Source organism: Carcharodon carcharias, chromosome 1 (genome assembly GCF_017639515.1).
Source record: "Carcharodon carcharias isolate sCarCar2 chromosome 1, sCarCar2.pri, whole genome shotgun sequence".
Classification (NCBI taxonomy): Eukaryota; Metazoa; Chordata; class Chondrichthyes; order Lamniformes; family Lamnidae; genus Carcharodon; species Carcharodon carcharias.
The window spans coordinates 142,003,395-142,023,045 of NC_054467.1; the positions used below are offsets into that span (position 1 = coordinate 142,003,395).

At 41.5% G+C, this 19,651-nt stretch overlaps 1 protein-coding gene across 4 annotated transcripts in view; it reads right to left on the minus strand.

Annotated features, from left to right (window-relative positions):
* The window catches only part of atp8a1 (ATPase phospholipid transporting 8A1), a 474,917-nt gene that overhangs the window by 270,528 nt on the left and 184,738 nt on the right, over nucleotides 1-19,651 (minus strand). For 3 of the 4 annotated variants that reach the window (XM_041186502.1, XM_041186510.1, XM_041186527.1), the window contains 5 exons: nucleotides 18,357-18,484; nucleotides 17,461-17,538; nucleotides 15,684-15,772; nucleotides 14,713-14,757; nucleotides 808-880 (listed from right to left, as the gene is read on the minus strand). In XM_041186502.1, the coding sequence (XP_041042436.1) occupies nucleotides 808-880; nucleotides 14,713-14,757; nucleotides 15,684-15,772; nucleotides 17,461-17,538; nucleotides 18,357-18,484 (413 nt within the window). The remainder of the gene's footprint in view (nucleotides 1-807; nucleotides 881-14,712; nucleotides 14,758-15,683; nucleotides 15,773-17,460; nucleotides 17,539-18,356; nucleotides 18,485-19,651) is intronic. The other variant, XM_041186517.1, reaches the window with a different exon arrangement.

The window sequence follows — 19,651 nt, forward strand, 5'->3', positions numbered from 1 at the left end:
GCCTAGCAGCAATGTGCCGCCTAAGCTGCTCAGCCACCCACCAATCCAGAAGTTCCCGTGTGGGCCATGCAGAAGCCATCTGTTCTAGGATGTCACAGGTGCATGGTCACGTAACAAAATTAGAAGTGCCTGTGCACTTAAATGGAATGGAATGGAATGCAAAAAATAAATTAGAGATTATGTTGCCTGGCAGTACATAATGCATTGTCTCACAGACAAGGAAACCATTGAATATCAGCCAAGGGATAGTTAAAAACAAATTTTCCCTGGAAATCTATTTCCAATCTTACATTTGTTGCTGTGTTATATAAAAATAGTTGACATCAAGTTTTCATTTTAGTTTATAGCCAAACTCAATTTTGCATACAGCTCCACTAGAAGGCATGAGATCAGAGCACTGAATTATAAACAACAAATTAATCCAAGCTAAAATTGGCTCTGTGTCTCAGTTTCTTCCGATAGAAGAGGTTCAATGAGCTTAACTGGACTGCTGGAAGGATATCAAGTTCTTCTTTATCACTTATATTACCTGCAGGTTGACTAAGCAGGAAGGGTATTGTCATTCGTCATGATACTACAGAGCTAATCCATTACACCCTTTCAAACAAGGCTCATGGAGCAGGTGCTCATCTCTGTTCAGGGATGAAGGGACGTTCTCATAATAAATGATATGGAGCAGGATATTCAACCATCACTGTGCAATTTTATTAAATTTACTTGACGGTATGTTCAAATATACATGAAACTATAGACTTTAAGATGCTAATTTCCAAAAAAGCAAATAAAACTCAATAATGCATTACTCACATGGTTGCCTTGAAGATTTTCCAGTAGAGAAGGATCTTGAAATATACTTTCTCCATTTGATGATTCACCTTTCCTTGAATGAACAAAATAAAGTGAAACCTATGGGATATGTTTCATCAGTTCACATCATCTAAATATTTTAAAAAGTACAAATTAGGTGCGGTAAAAATCTTTGAATAGCAAGACACAATGTCCTGAGGAAGCAGTATCATACTTACAAAACCCGTTGCAGTTACATTTAGTGCTTTCTGACAAGATGATTTTACTGTCTGAATATCTGCTCCAATAACTACTATAATTCACTTTCAAGAAACTCAATACTGCATAATGAACTATAAACCAAGTCTGAGGGGGTTTTATTTACTGCAGGTCTAGACCAAAGAATATTTCCAAAAGGCAAAATTGAAGTTTGTGCAATTAATGACAGAGGCTTTAAAACATTTATGACATAGCTCATATTCACTTCAAGGGCCTCTTGTCTATTGCACTTGAAATGCAGAAAACTAAGTTAACTGGCAGTACTCAGATCTCCACAATGTAGATGGCAGTGAACCTTTATTGAAAAAAAAGTCATCTACTGTCGCATATGAGTTTCTCTCCTCAATACAGAATTAATTCTCAACCTTTCTTTTAACATTATTCTGAATCCAACAGGAGAAATGAGACTCTCTTGTTCCTATGTTGTAAAAAGGTCTTAATCCTAAACCCATCCAGTTCTCTAAACATAAATAAGCTCCAAAAGCTTGACCATATGAATATAAAGGAGAATTCCAACAGCAAGTTAATACTGAAAACTGAGAATTTGGGGAGAAGTTGGTGAAAAAAGAAACTATGCACTTCAAGAATAAATACCACGGAAAGGATGAGGAAGAGCAGACCTAAAAAGGAAATTAATCCAACTTTTTTTTAACCCATCACATACATCGAGATGATACTTGAGTCAGTAATACCAAAAATGGAGCTGGATAGTAAGGTCAGCTTAACGTGCTAACATCTTAAGCAAACCAATCTAAACGTCATGCTTAGGGAAAGCATAGGGGCTACTGCATGCTTTAAAGGTAAAAAGCAAATCTTTTGACGATCAGAGCAAAAACTGTTAACCCACGATTCCTGAGTAACTGTAGTAAAGCAAAGCTTCCTTTTCATTTCTGGAAACTAAAATTTTTATTATCAGAATAAACTGTTGTCTAGAATGGAGTCAAATTCCTGATCATGTCCATCAGACACACAAGGGTTCCAAACACAAGAGAATGCAAAAACTTTCTCCGACTCCTGAGGAATCAATGATAGGGAAATAGTTTGGTATTCTAAAACTTTAGTAATCCAGAGGCCTAGTGTAAAATTCAGAGAATGAGAGAGTTTCAAACCCCACCATAGTAGTTCAAAAATTTTAATCTAGTTTTAAAAATCTGGAAATAAAAAGCTGGTATCAGTAAAACGTTACTAAAATGCTGTCAGTTATTGTATAAACATTTGTTCTGCTTCAAACTAGTAGAACAGCAAGGCAATTACTAGTTTTTAAAAATATGTTATTGGGATATGGACAACACTGGCAAAGCCACATTTATTTCCCATCCCCAGTTGCCCTAAAGGTGGTGGTAGGCCTCGAGCTTGAACTACCTCGACTCTCAGGGTGATGTTGCTCTCATGAGTCTTTGATAGCTGATTCTCGGACATTGATACTACACAGGAACAGCAATATACATCTAAGTCAGAAAAGTACATTAGAGAGAGGTAATAGAGTTCCCATGACAGTGCTGCTCTCATCCTTCTGAGCAGTAGAGGTTAAAGATGACAGAGATATTGTTGAAATAAACTTAGTGATTTGCTGCAACGTAACCTGCTGATTGTACTTATTGCAGCCGCAGTGCTCTGGTGATGAAGGGGTTGATATGGACTTCAGTGACAAGAGTCACCAATCAAGGTAATGCCCTGTCCTGGATGATGAGTACTGTTGTGGCTGGACCCATTCAGACAAATGTTCAGCTTTCTATCAGATCTCTGATTGCAGCCTTGTAGATGGTGCAGTGGCTTTGAAGGGTCAGGAGTTCCCATAGTACATAGTCTCTGCCCGGTTTTTGTGCTCATTGTATCGATATGACTGGCCCAGTTCAGCTTCTAGCCAATGGTGACACCATGGTAGTTATGCCTCTGAAGAATATGGGGAGCTAACTTGGTTTTTTCATGTTAGAAGTGGTATTAATTGATATCTATCCACTTGTCAGCTCAAATCGGCTGTCATTTGTGTTTTGCTTTAGGTTGACAACGCTTTTTGGTGTATGGAAATGAACACTCCAAGCAGTTCTTATGATGGAGGGTGAAGTGTGGGTGATTGGCACGAGGTGGTGCAGAAAAGAACTTAAGAGCTGAAGGAGGCAATGTCGCTGATGCTTCATTGATGACCTAGGGCTGTACTAATTGACTTCAACCATCATCCATTTTCCTTTGTTTCAAATATGACTCCAACCACTGGCCGGCTTTCCCTTTGTCCTTGAAACTTCAATTTTGCTAAAGCTCCTTAGCTTGTTTGTTAAAAGCTTATTTATTTAAAAATCAACTTGAATTGCAACCAAGGGCCGCACTATTTTTTTCATTAATTCAGGGGATGAGGACTTCGCTGGCTAGGCCAGCATTTATTGCCCATCCCTAATTGCCCTTGAGGTGGTGCTGGTGAGCTGCCTTGAACCGCTGAAGTCCATGTAGTGTAGGTACACCCACAGTGCTGTTAGGTAGTGAGTTGCAGGATTTTGACCCAGCAACAGTGAAGGCCATATATTTCAAAGTCAGGATGATGAGTGACTTGGAGGGGAACTTCCAGGTGGTGGTGTTCCCATGTGTCTGCCGTCTTCATCCTTCTCGATGGTAGTGGTCGTGGGCTTGGAAGGTGCTGTCCAAGAAGCCTAGGTGAATTCCTGCAGTGCATCTTACAGATGGTACAAACTGCGATAGTGCGATAGTGGTGGAGGGAGTGAATATTTGTGGATGTGGTACAAATCACGCAGGCTGCTTTGTCCTGGGTGTGTTGTTGGAGCTGCATTCACCCAGGCAAGTGGAAAGTATTCCATAACACTCCTGACTTGTGCCTTGTAGATGGTGGACAGGCTTTGGGGAGTCAGGAGATGAGTTAATCGACGCAGGATTCCTAATCTCTGACTTGCTCTTGTAGCCACAGTATTTATATGGCTAGTCCAGTTCAGTTTCTGGTCAAAGCTAACCTCCAGGGTGTTGATAGTGGGGGACTTAGCAATGTAATCCATTGAACATCAAGGGCCGATAATTAGATTCTCCCTGGTTGGAGATGGTCATTGCCTGACACTTGTGTGGCGTGAATGTTACTGGCCACTTGTCAGCCCAAGATATTATCCAGGTCTTGTTGCATTTGGACATGGACTGCTTCAGTAGCTGAGGAGTCGCAAATGGGGCTGAACATCGTGCAATCATCAGCGAACATCCCCAATTCTGACCTTATGATGGAAGGTCATTAATGAAGCAGCTGAAGATGGATGGGCCGAGGTCACTACCCTGAGGAACTCCTGCAATGATGTCCTGGAACTGAGATGACTGACCTCCAACAATCACAATGATCTTATTTTGTGCTAGGTATGACTCCAACCAGTGGAAAGTTGCCCCCTGATTCCCCATTGATTCCAGTTTTGTTAGGGCTCCTTGACGCCACACTCTCAGTCAAGTGCGGCCTTGATGTCAAGGGCAGTTACTCTCATCTCAAAGCACGAAGAAAAGTACAGCACAGGAACAGGCCCTTTGGCCCTCCAAGCCTGCGCCGATCATATTGCCCGTCAAATTAAAACATTTTGCATTTCTGGCGTCCATATCCCTCTATTCCCATCCTATTCATGTATTTGTCAAGCTGCCTCTTAAACACCACTATCGTACCTGCCTCCACCACCTCCACTGGCAGCGTAAAAAACTCGCCCCGCACATCTCCTCTAAAGTTTTCTCCTCTCACCTTAAACCTATGTCCCCTAGTAATTGACTCTTCCACCCTGGGAAAAAACTTCTATCTACTCTGTCCATGCCACTCAATTTTGCAAACTTCTATCAAGATGCCCCTCAATCTCCGTCACTCTAGTGAGAACAATCCGAGTTTCTCCAACCTCTCCTCATAACTAATAACCTCCAGACCAGGCAGCATCCTGGTAAACCTCCTCTGCACCCTCTCTAACACCTCCATATCCTTCTGGTAACATTCCGACCAAGATTGCACATAATATTCCAAGTGTGACCTAACCAAGGTTCTATACACCTGCAGCATGACTTCCCAGCTTTTATACTCAATACCCCTACCGATGAAGGCAAGCGTGCCATATGCCTTCCTGACTACCTTATCCACCTGTGTTGCCACTTTCAGTGACCTGTGGACCTGTACACGCGTACATGCAGATCCCTCTGCCCGTCGATGCACTTAAGGGTTCTGCCATTTACTGTATAATTCTTACCTGTATTAGACCTTCCAAAATGCATTATCTCGCATTTGTCCGGATTAAACTCCATCTGCCATTTCTCCACCCAAGTCTCCAACCTATCTACATCCCGCTGTATCCTTTGACAATCCTCTTCACTATCTCCAACCTTAGTGTCGTCTGCAAACTTACTAATTAGCCCAGTTACATTTTCCTCCAAATCATTTACATATACTACAAAGAGCAAAGGTCCCAGCACTGATCCCTGTGGAACACCACTAGTCACAGCTCTCCATTCAGAAGAGCACTGCTACCCTCTGTCTTCTATGACCAAGCCAATTCTGTATCCATCTTGCCAGCTTACCTCTGATCCCATGCGACTTTACCTTCTGTACCAGTCTGCCATGAGGGACCTTGTCAAAGACTTTACTGAAATCCATGTAGATAACATCTACTGCCCTTCCATCGTCAATCATCTTTGTCACTTCCTCGAAAAACTAGATCAAGTTAGTGAGACACAACTTCCCCTTCACAAAACCATGCTGCCGCTCACTAATACGCCCATTTGCTTCCAAATGTTAGTAAATCCTGTCACGAAGAATCTTCTCCAATAATTGCCCTACCACTGACATATGGCTCATTGGCCTGTAATTTCCTGGATTGTCCCTGCTACCTTTCTTAAACAATGGAACAACATTGGCCATTCTCCAGTCCTCTGGGGCCTCACCCGTAGCCAGTGAGGATACAAAGATTTCTGTCAAGGCCCCAGCAATCTCCTCCCTTGCCTCCCTCAGTACTCTGGGGTAGATCCCATCTGGCCCTGGGGACTTAGCCACCTTAATATTCTTCAAGATGCCTAACATCTCCTCTTTTTTGATCTCAACATGATCCAGGCTATCTACACACTCTTCCTTAGATAAATCAACTGCTAAGACCTTCTTTTTGGTGAATACTAATGAGAAGTACTCGTTTAGTATCTCTTCCATTTCTTCTGGCTCCACATACAGATTCCAACTCTATCCCTGAGTGGGCCTACCCTTTCCCTGGCTACCCTCTTGCTTTTTACATATGTATAAAAGGCCTTGGGATTTTCCTTAATCCTGGTTGCCAATGACTTTTCATGACCCCTTTTAGCCCTCCTGACTCCTTAAGTTTCTTCCTACTTTCTCTATATTCTCCACGGGCTTCACCTGTTCCCAGCCTTCTAGCCCTTACGAATGCTTCCCTTTTCTTTTTCACTCATCTCACAATAATCTTCGTTATCCAAGGTTACTGAAACTTGCCATACTTATCCTTCATCCTAACAGGAACATGCCGGTCCTGAATTCTTATCAACTGACGTTTGAAAGCCCCCCCACAGGTCAGTTGTTGATTTGCCTTCAAACATCCGCCTCCAGTCTAGATTCCTCAGTTCCTGCCTAATATTGTTATAATTAGCCTTCCTCCAATTAAGCACCTTAACCCAAGGACTCCTGTTATCCTTATCCACCAGTACCCTGGAAATTTACTGAATTATGGTCATTTTTCCCGAAATGGTCCCCTACTGAAACTTTGACCACCTGGCCGGGTTCATTCCCTAATGCCAGGTCCAGTATTGCCCCTTCCCTAGTTGGATTATCTTCATATTGTCTCAGGAAGACCTCCTGGATGCACCTTACAAATTCTGCACCATCCAAACCCCTAGCAGTAAGTGATTCCCAGTCAATACTGGGAAAGTTAAAATCACCCACCTCAACAACCCTATTGCTTTTACATCTGCTTACATAACTGTTCCTCAATCTCCCTCTGGCAATTGGGAGGCCTATAGTAAACCGCCAACATTGTGACTGCACTCTTCCTATTCCGGAGCTCTACCCATATTGCCTCGCTGCGTGAACCCTCCAAGGTGTCCTCCTGTCGTACAGCTGTGATATTCTCCTTAACCAGCAGTGTAATTCCCCCACCTCTTCTACAGCCCTCTCTATCCTGCTTGAAACGTCTAAGTCCTGGAATGTTTATCTGCCAATCCTGTCCAGCCTTCAACCAAGTCTCTGTAAAAGCAATAACATCATAATCCCAAGTGCTAATCCAAGCTCTAAGCTCATCTGCCTTGCCTGTTATACTTCTCGCATTGAAACAAATGCATTTCAGACCCCCAGTCCCACTGTGATCAGTAATTTCTCCCTGCCTGCTCTTCCTCTTAGTCCTACTGGCCATATTCACTAGTTCTGTCATTTATTTCATCTGCTGACCTATTGCTCTGGTTCCCACCCCCCTGCCATACTAGTTTAAACCCTCCCAAGTAACACCAGCAAACCTCACAGCCAGGAGATTGGTGCCCCTCCAGTTTAGATGCAACCCGTCCTTCTTGTACAGGTCCTACCTGCCCCAGAAGAGATCCCAATGATCCAGATATCGGAAACCCTCCCTCCTACACCATCTGTTCAGCCACGTGTTTAGCTGCACTATCTTCCTATTTCTTGCCTCACTGGCACCTGGCACAGGGAGTCATCCTGAGATTACAACTCTAGAGGTCCTGTTTTTTAACTTTCTGCCTAACTCCCTGAACTTCCGCTGCAGGACCTCGTAACTCTTCCTGCCTATGTCATTAGTACCAATGTGTACCACGACCACTGGCTGTTCTCCCTCCCCCTTCAGAATGTCCCGTACCCGATCAGAGACATCCTGGATCCTTGCAGCAGGGAGGCAACATACCATCCTGGTGTCTCTTTCACGACCACAGAAGCGCCTATCTGAGCCACTGACTAGAGTCCCCTATGACAATTGCTCTTGTGCTTTGACCCCCCTGCTGAACAACAGAGCCAGCCGTGGTGCCACTGCTCTGGCCACTGCTGTTGTTTTCCCCTGATAGGCCATCCCCCCCACAACAGTATCCAAAACGGTATACCTGTTAGAGAGGGGGACAGCCACAGGGGATTTCTGCACTGACTGCCTGCCCCTTCTAGCAGTCACCCATCTATCTGTCTGTACCTGGGGTGCGACACATCTGCAAAACTCCTGTCTATGACACTTTCTGCCACCTGAATGCTCCTAAATGCATCCAACTGCTGCTCCAACCGATCCATGTGGTCTGTGAGGAGCTGCAATTGGGTACACTTCCTACAGATATAGTTGTCCTCACCTTCTTCCATGTTTGAACCAAGGTTGTAATGAGGTCAGGAGCTGGGTGGCACTGGGCGTCAGTGAGCAGGCCATTGCTAATTAAGTACTGCTTGATAGCATTGTTGATGACCCCCTTCCATTACTTTACTGATGACTGAAAGTAGACCGATGGGACGGTAATTGGCCGGGTTGGATTCGTCCTGCCTCTTGTGTACAGGACATACCTGGGCAATTTTCCACATAGCCTGGTAGATGCGAGTTTTCTAGCTATACTCCAACAGCTTGGCTAGGGACAGCACAAACTATAATGGGGAACAAGGAAATGGCAGGGATATTAAAAAAATGTTTAATGTCTGTCTTCACAATAGAAGACAAAAAAATACCAAAAATACAAGAGAATCAAAAGTCTATTCATTGAGGAAATTAAAGTAATTAATAGTAAGAAAAATTATTGGAGAAATTAATTGGGGACTGAAAGTCAACAAATTCCCTGGGCCTGATGGCCTACAACCTGGTTTTAAAAGAGGTGGTTTCAGAGATAATGGGTGTGCCGATTGTGATCTTCTAAAATTCTCTAGATTCTAAAATGGATTGGAAGGCAATGAACGTAATACTGCTATTCAAGAAAGAGATAAAATGGGGAACTACAAGCCAATTTTGCACGATATCAGTCATCGGGAAAATGCTGAAACCCATTATTAAGAACGTGGTTACAGAATACTTAGAAAGTTATAATATGATTAAGCAAAGTCAACATGGTTTATGAAAGGAAAGTCAGATGTGACCAATTTATTAGAGATTTTGAGGGTGTAGCTGGCAGGGTAGATTAAGGGGAATCTATGGACGTAGCGTATTTAGCATTCAATAAGCTAACACACAAAAGGTTATTGCACAAGTCAAGGCCCTATGAGGTTGGGGTGATATATTAACATGTACCGTGGATTGGTTAAAGGGCTGAAACTAGTAGGAATAAACATGTCATATTTGGGTTGGCAAACAGTTACTAGTAGGGTACCACAAGGATCAGTGTTGGGGTCTCAGCTATTTACAATCCACATTAAATGACTTAGATGAAGAGGCCAAATGTAATACATCCAAGTTTTCTAACAATACAAAGATAGGCAGGAAAATAAGCTGTGAGGAAGACACAAAGAGTCTGCAAAGATATATAGATAGGTTAAGTGACTGGGCAAGAAAGTGGCAGATGGATTATTACAAGGGAACAAGGGATTATACTAATCACATTGGTAGGAAGAATAGAAAAATAGAATTTTTTTGAAATAGAGAGAAATTATTGAATTTTGGTAGCTCTGTACAAGAAACACAGGAAGTTAAGATGCAGGTACAGCAAGCAATTAGAAAGACAAACGGTATGTTGGCCTTTATTCTATGGTGGTTGGAGTGTAAGACTAAAAAAGTCTTGCTGCAATTGTACAGGCTTTGGTGAGACCACACCTGGAGTACTCTGTACAGTTTTGGCCACTGTACCCAAGGAAATAAATGCTTGTGTTAGAGGCGGTGCAATCAACTAGATTGATACCTGGGATGAGAGGGTTGTCCTATGAGGAGAGTTTGAGTAAAATAGGCTTATACTGTCTGGAGTTTAGAAGAAGGATAGATGATCTCATTGAAACATGTAAAATTCTGAAAGGACTTGACAGAGCTGGTTTCCTCTGGTTGGGTAGTCAAGGAATAAGGTCCATAAACCCAGGATAAGGGGTCAGCCATTGCAGCCTGAGATGAGGAGAAACGTCTTCAGAGGTAAAAGCAAAATACCGCGGATGCTGGAAATCCGAAACAAAAATAAAAATACCTGGAAAAATTCAGCAGGTCTGACAGCATCTGCGGAGAGGAATACAGTTAACGTTTCGAGTCTGTGTGACTCTTCATCAGAACTGAGGGAATATAGAAATGAAGTGAAATGTAAGCTGGTTGAGGGTATGGGACAGGTAGAGCTGGGTAGAGGGCCAGTGATAAGTGGAGGCAAAGGAGAGATTGCCAATGATGTCATAAACAGAAGGACAAAGGGGTGTTAACGGTGGTGATATTAGCTAAGGAATGTGCTAATGGTGACATTAAGGGTAGAAAGCAGGATGGGCAAATAACAGGTAGCCCTAGTGGGGGTGGGGTGGAGGGAAGGGATCGAAATAGCTAAAAGGTGGAGATGAAACAATGGATGGAAATACATTTAAAAATAATGGAAATAGGTGGGAAAAGAAAAATATATTTAAAAAATATAAATTATTGGAAAAAGGGGGATTGGAAAGGGGGTGGGGATGGAGGAGGGAGTTCATGATCTGAAGTTGTTGAACTCAATGTTAAGTCCGGAAGGCTGTAAAGTGCCTAGTCGGAAGATGAGGTGCTGTTCCTCCAGTTTGCGTTGAGCTTCACTGGAATATTGCAGCAGGCCAAGGATGGACATGTGGGCATGAGAGCAGGGTAGTGTGTTGAAATGGCAAGCGACAGGGAGGTCTGGGTAATGCTTGCAGACAGACCGAAGGTGTTCTGCAAAGCGGTCACCCAGTCTGCGTTTGGTCTCTCCAATGTAGAGGAGACCACATTGGGAGCAGTGAACGCAATAGACTAAATTGAGGGAAGTGCAAGTGAAGTGCTGCTTCACTTGAAAGGAGTGTTTGGGCCTTTGGACAGTGAGGAGGGGGGAAGTAATGGGGCAGGTGCTACACCTTCTACAGTTGCATGGGAAGGTGCCGTGGAAGGGGGTTAAGGTGTAGGGGGTGATGGAGGAGTGGACCAGGGTGTCCCGGAGGCAACGATCCCTGCGGAATGCCGCCAGGGGGAGTGAAGGGAAGATGTGTTTGGCGATGGCATCATGCTGGAGTTGGCAGAGGATGATCTTCAAGTCATTTTATCATTTCTGCAGGGTTTCCATTCATGCTTCTGCTTTTCCTGGCTTCAGTTCTTTTATAGCTCTAAACCTCTTCAGAGGGCTGTGCAGAAGCAGGCTTGAAGTGCCATGTGTTCTACTATGCTCCTACTTCTCATGTTAATGATGTTAATATTATGACCAATGGGACTCAGGGTTCCATGATACAGTAACAGAGCATCAAGCTTGATCTCTATTCCAGTTCTTGCAATGAGTGAGATAGGTATGTCGCTTACTAAACTATCACCAGTAGTGGTACTTGCAGTAATTTTCTCGCTGTGTGCCACAATGTCAAATGAAATCTTCATAGGGCATTAGTCCTGGAATAGTGATTGCAATGTTCCTTTAAGCTTTATAAAGGAGATTCATATCTGTTCAACTTGAGAAAAGGCCTGATGTAGTAGACGGAGGGCATGAAAATGCTTTTCAATTCACTTTGGAGGAACTGTTCTTTCTTGGAAACAACAGTAGTATGATTTAACTTTTCAGAAAGATTGTGACATTATTTTTTCGCACTTTTGCAACCAGGAAACAAAAATCACAGAAAATACATTTGAACTTTGAAGCACAATCTGTTTTAAGTGGATAAATTACAGAATGCTTAACACAGCTGTTCGTAATTTCCTCGCCCCCAATATTTTAATGAAGTTCTTAAAAACATAGAAAAACCTATGGCATTCTAGGAGGTCATTCAACCCATCGTATCTGTGCTGGCATACCTTGTACATTTTAATGTCCATCTTAAACTAGTAAACAGCACCCATCTGAATAATATTTGTCAAGTCCACTTCACATATATCATGGTATTTGCCTTCTTCTCCAATGTGGTCATTGTGCTCCTCAACAAGTCTTCTGCTATTCTCCCTTAGTGTACATCTCCTTACACAAGTTAATCATTTCTCATGTTACCTTCTCTTCAAGGCATTTTATCATTTCTGCAGGGTTTCCATCCATGCTTCTGCTTTTCCTGGCTTCAGTTCTTTTATAGCTCTAAATATTCCACACTTCAGAAAATTAGTTCCTAAATCATCCTGGGAAATGTCTTCTTTCTTCTATCTAATCCTTACTTCCTCAGGTACTATAAGCGCTTACTTACCTCCCTTCGGCTAAACCTTTTATTTTCTGCTAGAGTGCATCCAGTCTTTTTTTTTAATGTGAAAAACAGTGGCTGGAGCATTACAACATAAACTTTCATTATACATGCATCCAAGGTAATGTTAAAGATTTTAGCAAATAGATTGGAAGCCAAAGCAAGCCATTATATCAGCTATGATCAAACCATTTTTAGGAAAGTTTGTGCAATTAGGGAAGAAGATTTATGGAGCAAGGGAGGCAGTGGCAGTGATGAGAATGTTAGGCGAAAGGATCATAGAATACCAACAAGAAGTGTATGCCTGCTTTGTGGATTATGAAAAAACTTTTGACCAGGTAAACTGGCAAAAGCTGTTGAAAAGTGTTGGAGATGATCAAAGTTGCCTGGAGAGGTAAAAGAACGATTGTAGCTCTGAAAATGGGACAGGCTGCTACAATCAGGACAGTATTTGGTGAAATTGAACCTGGTGTGATCGGGTCTGAGGTGGGACAAGGCTGTCTACTATAACCATTGCACTTTAACATCTATGCGGAACCCATGATAAAAGCACAAGATGAAACACAGAATAGTATCAAAGTGGGAGGTCAATTGTTGAAGGTAGTGATATTTGCAGATGGCCAAACCCTAGTGGTTAGGCAGAAGGTCTCCAGATACTAATGGGTAGAATGAATGAAGTGGTGAAAGCTTACAGAATGAAAACGTAAAAATGACGGAAGTCAGGAATATGGGAAAAAATAATGGTGGGAAAAGAGAGGTTAGATAAATGGTCAAGAGTTGGAACAAGCATCACAATTTAAGTGCCTAGGAAGCATGTTGTCAGAAGGTTGCTGCCGCCATAAAGGAGTTAGAGCTAGAATAGGAATGGCAAAGAACGCAATCTCCAAACATAAAAAAAAATGCTCAGCATAGCAATGAGTAGAGATCTTAAGAAAAGAGTGATCAAGACTGTGATTTGAAGTATCTTGTTGTATGGGGCTGAAACATGGGCCTTGGGAAAAGTGGACATCCAAGGACTTGCAAGTTGTGAAATGTGGTTCTGGAGAAGGATGGAGCAGGTCAGTTAGAGAGTACACAAGAATAATGAAGAGGTTCTTAGGATGGTAGAGGAGGAAAGATCATCAGTGAATATGGACCCGTAACTTCCGTGCTCCCCAGCTTTGGGCTTGGGGGGTACCTCAAGGATGCGCTGGGGAATTCCTCTGGGAGGTTCCCAGCTCAGGGTTTGCACAGCGATTGCCACTGGACAATTGCGCTGTGCTGGGAACCATCCAAAAGTGCGGTTTAAATTGCAAATTTCGGATGGTTTCGCAGGGGTTACACCAATAGTTACCCAGAAAAAGGTTAGAAGAATTAAAATCTCTTCTAACTTCTGAGTAACTATCGTAAAGACTTAGGCTGACCCTTCGGGACCCTCCCCGCCCCCGACCTCGGACCCTCTCAAACCGCCACCCGCCCCCGAACCCGGACCCTTCCAAACTACCCCACACCCCTGGACCCACCCAAACCACCCCATACCCCTGACCTCGGACCCTCCCAAACGACCAACCCCCGACCTCAGACCTTCCCTAACCTCCACCATCACCCCCAACCCTGACCTTCCGGCCCCTCCACCTCGGGCCTCCAACCAATCCCCTGCCCCCGCACCCTCACAATCCCTGGGACACCCCCACCCCCCAATCCCTATCCACTTACCTTCTCCTTGGCCTGTCAGTTTCCCTGGCCCTTTAAATTTACCTGCTTTACGGCAGTGAGTGATATCAAAAAGGGAGCGCGGCCTCCTTGAATCCACTGGAGCTACACTTCGCTGGGGCCTGCAAGGGGTCTTTCACTGCAGGTCCCAAACAGCTCCGGCGATCAGAAGTGCCAACATAATTTTCAAGACCAGGCAAGTAGGTATTTATTTCTTCTAATTTCTGCGGGCCAGCACTTTCCGATGCTAATTGGAAGTTACGGCCCAGTATGTTAGACAACTTGAAATTGAAAATGGGAGGCTCCTACAAACAACTGAAAAGGTAAGCGCAAGAGCAGGAGGTGAGGAGAAATAAGCAGAGACCCTGCCTGCCCTTAGGCAGACACTAAAGGCACTTCACACAAGAACATAATGCCAAAACCTACTGAAGGAAACCAGTCTACATGTGTCTTGAACAGGGCACAAATACACTGAGAGGAATTCACATTAATAGTCAATTAACCGGTTGGGTTCAAAACAACTTTCATGTATTCAAACGTAAATTTATAATGAAACAAATACATAGTTCTACCCACTTGATAGTCCAACTCAGGGATATGAAGAGAAGGCTTAGTGAAAGTCAGCCAGGGTTTGCATGCTTTGATTGGATTGCTGTGCATTGATAGCTATATATCCTTACAGTCATATTAACGCAAAGAAAACTACCCAGTCTTACCTACAATCTTCAGAGTACCTAAAATCCACACGGTCAGGAAAATGACTAGTGAAAATGGAAAAAGGAAAGGGGACAGAGAATCATAAAGCACAAGATGGAGAGAAAAACAAGGAAGCCCATGAGAATGTATTTAATAATCTACATCTAAATTTACTCTAACTATTGATCTAACAGAATTTAAAAATCTTGCTTGTAATTATGCAGACGTTATATGTAAAATGCTGAATATTTAATAGAGGTGAACCTCTTTCAAAATATAAAGCTTTAGTTTAGGTCAGAAACAAATGAGGAAAACATTATTAGTTCAATGTGAGTCCTTCCTTAGGTCAGAGATTTATTACAATATAAACAATTACAATTGGATTTGCTATGTGTCTGATTTAACTATATGATATTAGTAGCCATGTAGTGAGATCCATGCAATGTTAGTAACAATAAATGACACACTAGTTTTAAAGGAAACTTATATTCCTGTCCAACTTCAAGGAGAGAGTATTATGAGATGTAGTGCTAAGCTGTGTGACATAGGGTCAGTTTTTTGCATCCATAGGCAGAAAATGCCAGATGGGTTTTAGTATCCCCATTGGCGTCACTAAATTGAGAGATTATCTTTTTACCTATTTTTCTATCCTATACCTGTCTCAATTTCTGATATTGAAAACGTACTATTGTACATAATGTCAAAGGACTGACAAGGAGGGGAGTTGAGAGGGAAGAAGCACGAGAAAGTTAGTTTATAATTTTACTCTTTATTAGAGATATAAATTGTTAAGTTGACATTTTTCCCAAAAAAAGCCATTGTTTCAATGGGATTCATATCACATCAACCAGTGAATAAATTTTCTGTGTTGGAAATTATTGTTCCCTGAAGCGTCAAAAGTAGCACATACTGCTTGAATAAAGGCACAGATTTAAATTTTATAACTGTAGATTGCTTAGGAAATCTAAAAAATAAAGATACAGACACTTACCCATAAGCAATCCCTGCTACTGTACACTTCTTAAACTCCATAACATTGCAGGTTAATGTTCCAGTCTTATCTGAGAATATATATTTCACCTGTTAAAATATGAATTGAAGTAAAATTATGAAATTTAATAGCAATATAGTAATGGTTTGTAACTGAATACAGGCTTAATTTAATCAATGAGAAAACCCCAATAGATCAGCAATTATGGGGTGATAAAGATATTCAGAAATGGGTTTCTGAATTGCTGTATTGTTCAGGTTCTCAGAGTGGTTAATTCACACATGCATTATTTTTATAACAAACTTTAAAAAAACATGTTTAAAATCAACTATTGGCTTTCACCTGTCTGACATAAACAACTTGCATTTACACAGTCACTTAAATATAGAGAATGATCCCAAGATACTTCACGCAAGCATAATCAGACAAAAGTTGACATTAATCCATGGAAGGAGATGTTAGGTGTGGAAGCCATAAACTTGGCTAAAGTGGGCTTTGCTTCAAGAAAGGTTTTAAAGGAGATGAAAGTGGTGGAAAGGTTTAGGAAGGGGAATCCAAAGCCTAAGCAGCTGAAGGTACATCCACCAATGATGAAGGAAATGGGGATGTGTAAGAAACCAAAGTTTCAGGTGTGCAAAGATCCTAAATGGTCAGAGGGCTGAAGAAGGTTACAAACAAGGGAGGGTGACACCATACAGTGATTTGAACACAAGGATGAGAATTTTAAATTGAGGCATTGGTGGATTAAGGGTCAGTGTAAGTCACAGAGCACAGGAGTGATGGCTGTGCAGTACTTAGTTAGGTTGACAGTATGGACAGCAGAGTTTTGGGTGAGCTCAGGTTTATGAAGGGTGGAAGGCAAGAGGTCAGCCAGTGAATAGTTGAATCTGAGGATGACAAAAGCGTAAATGGCTTTTTAAACAGCAGCTGAGGGAAGATGGTGACCTAGTGGCAAAGTCACTGGACCACTAATCCAGAGGCCCAGGATAATATTCTGAGGACATGGATTCAAATCCCACCACCATAGCTGGTGGAATTTGGATTCAATTAATAAATAAAACTTAAACCAGTTTGATTGGTGACCATGAAACTATTATAGATTGCTGTAAAAACCCATCTGTTTCACTAATGTCCTTTAGGGAAGGAAATCTGTCATTCTTACCCTGGTCTGGCCTATAATTGATCCAGACCCACAGTAACGTGGTTGACTCTTATCTGCCCTCTGAAATGGCAAGCCACTCAGTTCAAGGACAATTGGGGTGGGCAACAAATGCTGCACATCCCATGAAAGAATAAAAAGATGGAGGGCACAGGGAGGCTTAGGTGGTGTTATGGTGGTGGAATTATGTCATCTTTATGTTGGAAACTATATGGAGTTGGGAGCCTGGCTCAGTGTCAAATGGGGTGCCAATGTTGTGAAAGTCTGGTTCACTTTGAGACAGTGGTTAGGGAACAGGATGGAATGGGTGGTAAAAAAAATGGAGATGGAGAGGGGCACGTGGCTGCAGTAGAAGTTGCAAAGGCTATGGCTTCAATCTTCCTAATATTTAATTGGAGGAAATTGTATCCCATCCAGGATTGGATATTAGACAAACAGGCTGACAACACACATACAATGGTGGGGTTCAAACAGGTAGTAGTTAGGTAAAGCTGGGTGTCATCAGTATAAATAAAAATACAAAATTCACTGTGTCTTCTCTATGTGCATTGGATGAGGCATTGCTGGATGGTTTCACAAGTACACAAAATAGCTTTCAAAGTATAGGACAACTGTTACCTGTCCCAGTTCTTCATTTAGATTGGATGTTCGAGCCATGGCAGGCGTATTTGTTGGTTCATATAACATGTCCATGTCCTGGTAGGAAAAAGTAATATTCTGACCACATGCACTCATTTGTAGATTGTGAAAACTAAATTGTCCTTAGCTGGCGTCAACTATTTCTAATTAAATAAAAACACGTTTGCAAAGAGGGATGAAGCTTATATAGTGCCTTTCAGATTACAGGGATGTCTCAAAGCATTTCAATTAATTGTGTAGAATCTCTGAAGTGGGTGATGGAGGTATTTTTTTCATAACACCTGTCAAAATCTAAGGAAACTATGAACAGTCCAAACCAGAAGTGGATGTTGAGGAATATTGCCTATTGTCACATTTTACGTTTAACACCAATATCATGTCTTTCTTCTTGTTCTACTCAGACCATTTTTCAGAGATTTTCAACTCCCTTCAGTGTTAAATTCATGACCATTAATTAGGACATGTAATCTGTAGTGCCATTTTGATTTTGAAACTAATAAAAATTAAAACAATATGCTTTAAAAATTGCAATGCTGCAAAAATCTAATTATACAAATAATTATTCTCTAAAAAAGAATTCAGCAAATAGGATCAAGACAAAAAATAAGGTCAGTTTCAGGCAGCGGAGCACGAAGATGTCACAATACCACCAATGGAAGTTGGAGGGCTCGAGCAGAAGTAAACAAAATTAATGGATAGGTTCTAGCTTATAGCAAAACATACTGGTAAAGTCCAACGTGTGAAAATTACAGGAAATGTAACTTACAGGAAATGTAACTTACAGGAAATAAAAACATCTGCAAGGCTTTTGATACATTATAGATGGATCTTTTCTGAGTCACAAATTTTATTATAAACTGAAATCTCATACTTACCCAATTAATGAAAAATGCTTGGATAAACTTTACAACCTCTAGCGTAACTAATAGACTGATTGGAATGAGATTATTAAAGAGGATGATGAAGGTTAAGAAGTTCAATCCAAAATAGCTGGCTCCACTACCTGTAAAAGAAAATGATTTTAAATATGAATTATTTTCTTTTTAAACGGGGAGAGGGGTAAGAATTTGCAGTGAAGGGTACAGTTACTTCACAAAGTAAGATGATATCAAATAGCCTGGATTTTGATGCAATAACCATGGTGAAGTGAACAGCGCTCACCATGATTACACAGTAAATTTGATAGCCTCCACACAAACGCAATTAAATGTGGAAATTTAGAAATAGCTGTCAGAAATAGGTGCTCACTAATAGAGGTGTCATTGAAATCAGGTGATGGCATGAGCTTGAGTAATTAGCCACTAGGTCCATGTTAGGGATAGTGCATTCAGGATTGAGGTTTTAAATGATGTAATAATTGATAATTAATTACTTATGAACATTATCTCTGGCCGTGAAAAATTAAATTTTAGAAGTGTAAAGTCTTATTACCTCAAGAAAATTGATGTTGCATATTTTTGAAAACAATTTTTAAAATTAAAATTCTCTAAGTTTCTCTTTTATCTTGCTACTTTAATTCTGCCTGCATGCCTCAATCTTTATTTTGCTCCCCGTGCAATGATGAAAATGTAATTTATGTAAATTATGTACTTTTTAATGTCTGTGAGAATCCTTCAATCTGATTGGTTCAGTGCCTCACTGCAACTTGCTCCGCTCAGATACCACAGATGCCCGCTGTCGAGGGTGTTCCACTGAATCAGACATAGGATTAGTAGAAACCTCTGCTGCAAAGCCTGCAAATAGTCTCTAGACAAATGTACGCGAGGTGAACCATGAAAGCCATTTCTTTGCCACTGACAGAACTTTTGGACCATTGTTTGAACTGTAACATTGAGGCTGATACAGTCCTAGAAGACTGATAAATTCCTATACACATTTTAAACTTTCATTACGCTGTGTTGAGGTTGTAATATGAAATTCAATAATTACAGTATCAGAGGCTCACTATGTTTACACTTAAGCATAGAAGCAATATGTACTCCTATATGTTTTATCACATGCACTGCTCAATCTGCAGCTTCCTGCAAATGTCACTGGTTAGGGCAGATATCCAGGCAAATGAAACCAACTGTAATATCCAACACATTTTTTCTTAAAGGGCAGGATTCTTTCAATGGTGGGGCTGCAGCATGATTCTGGTCAATGGTAACCCCAGGATGTTGAAAGTGGG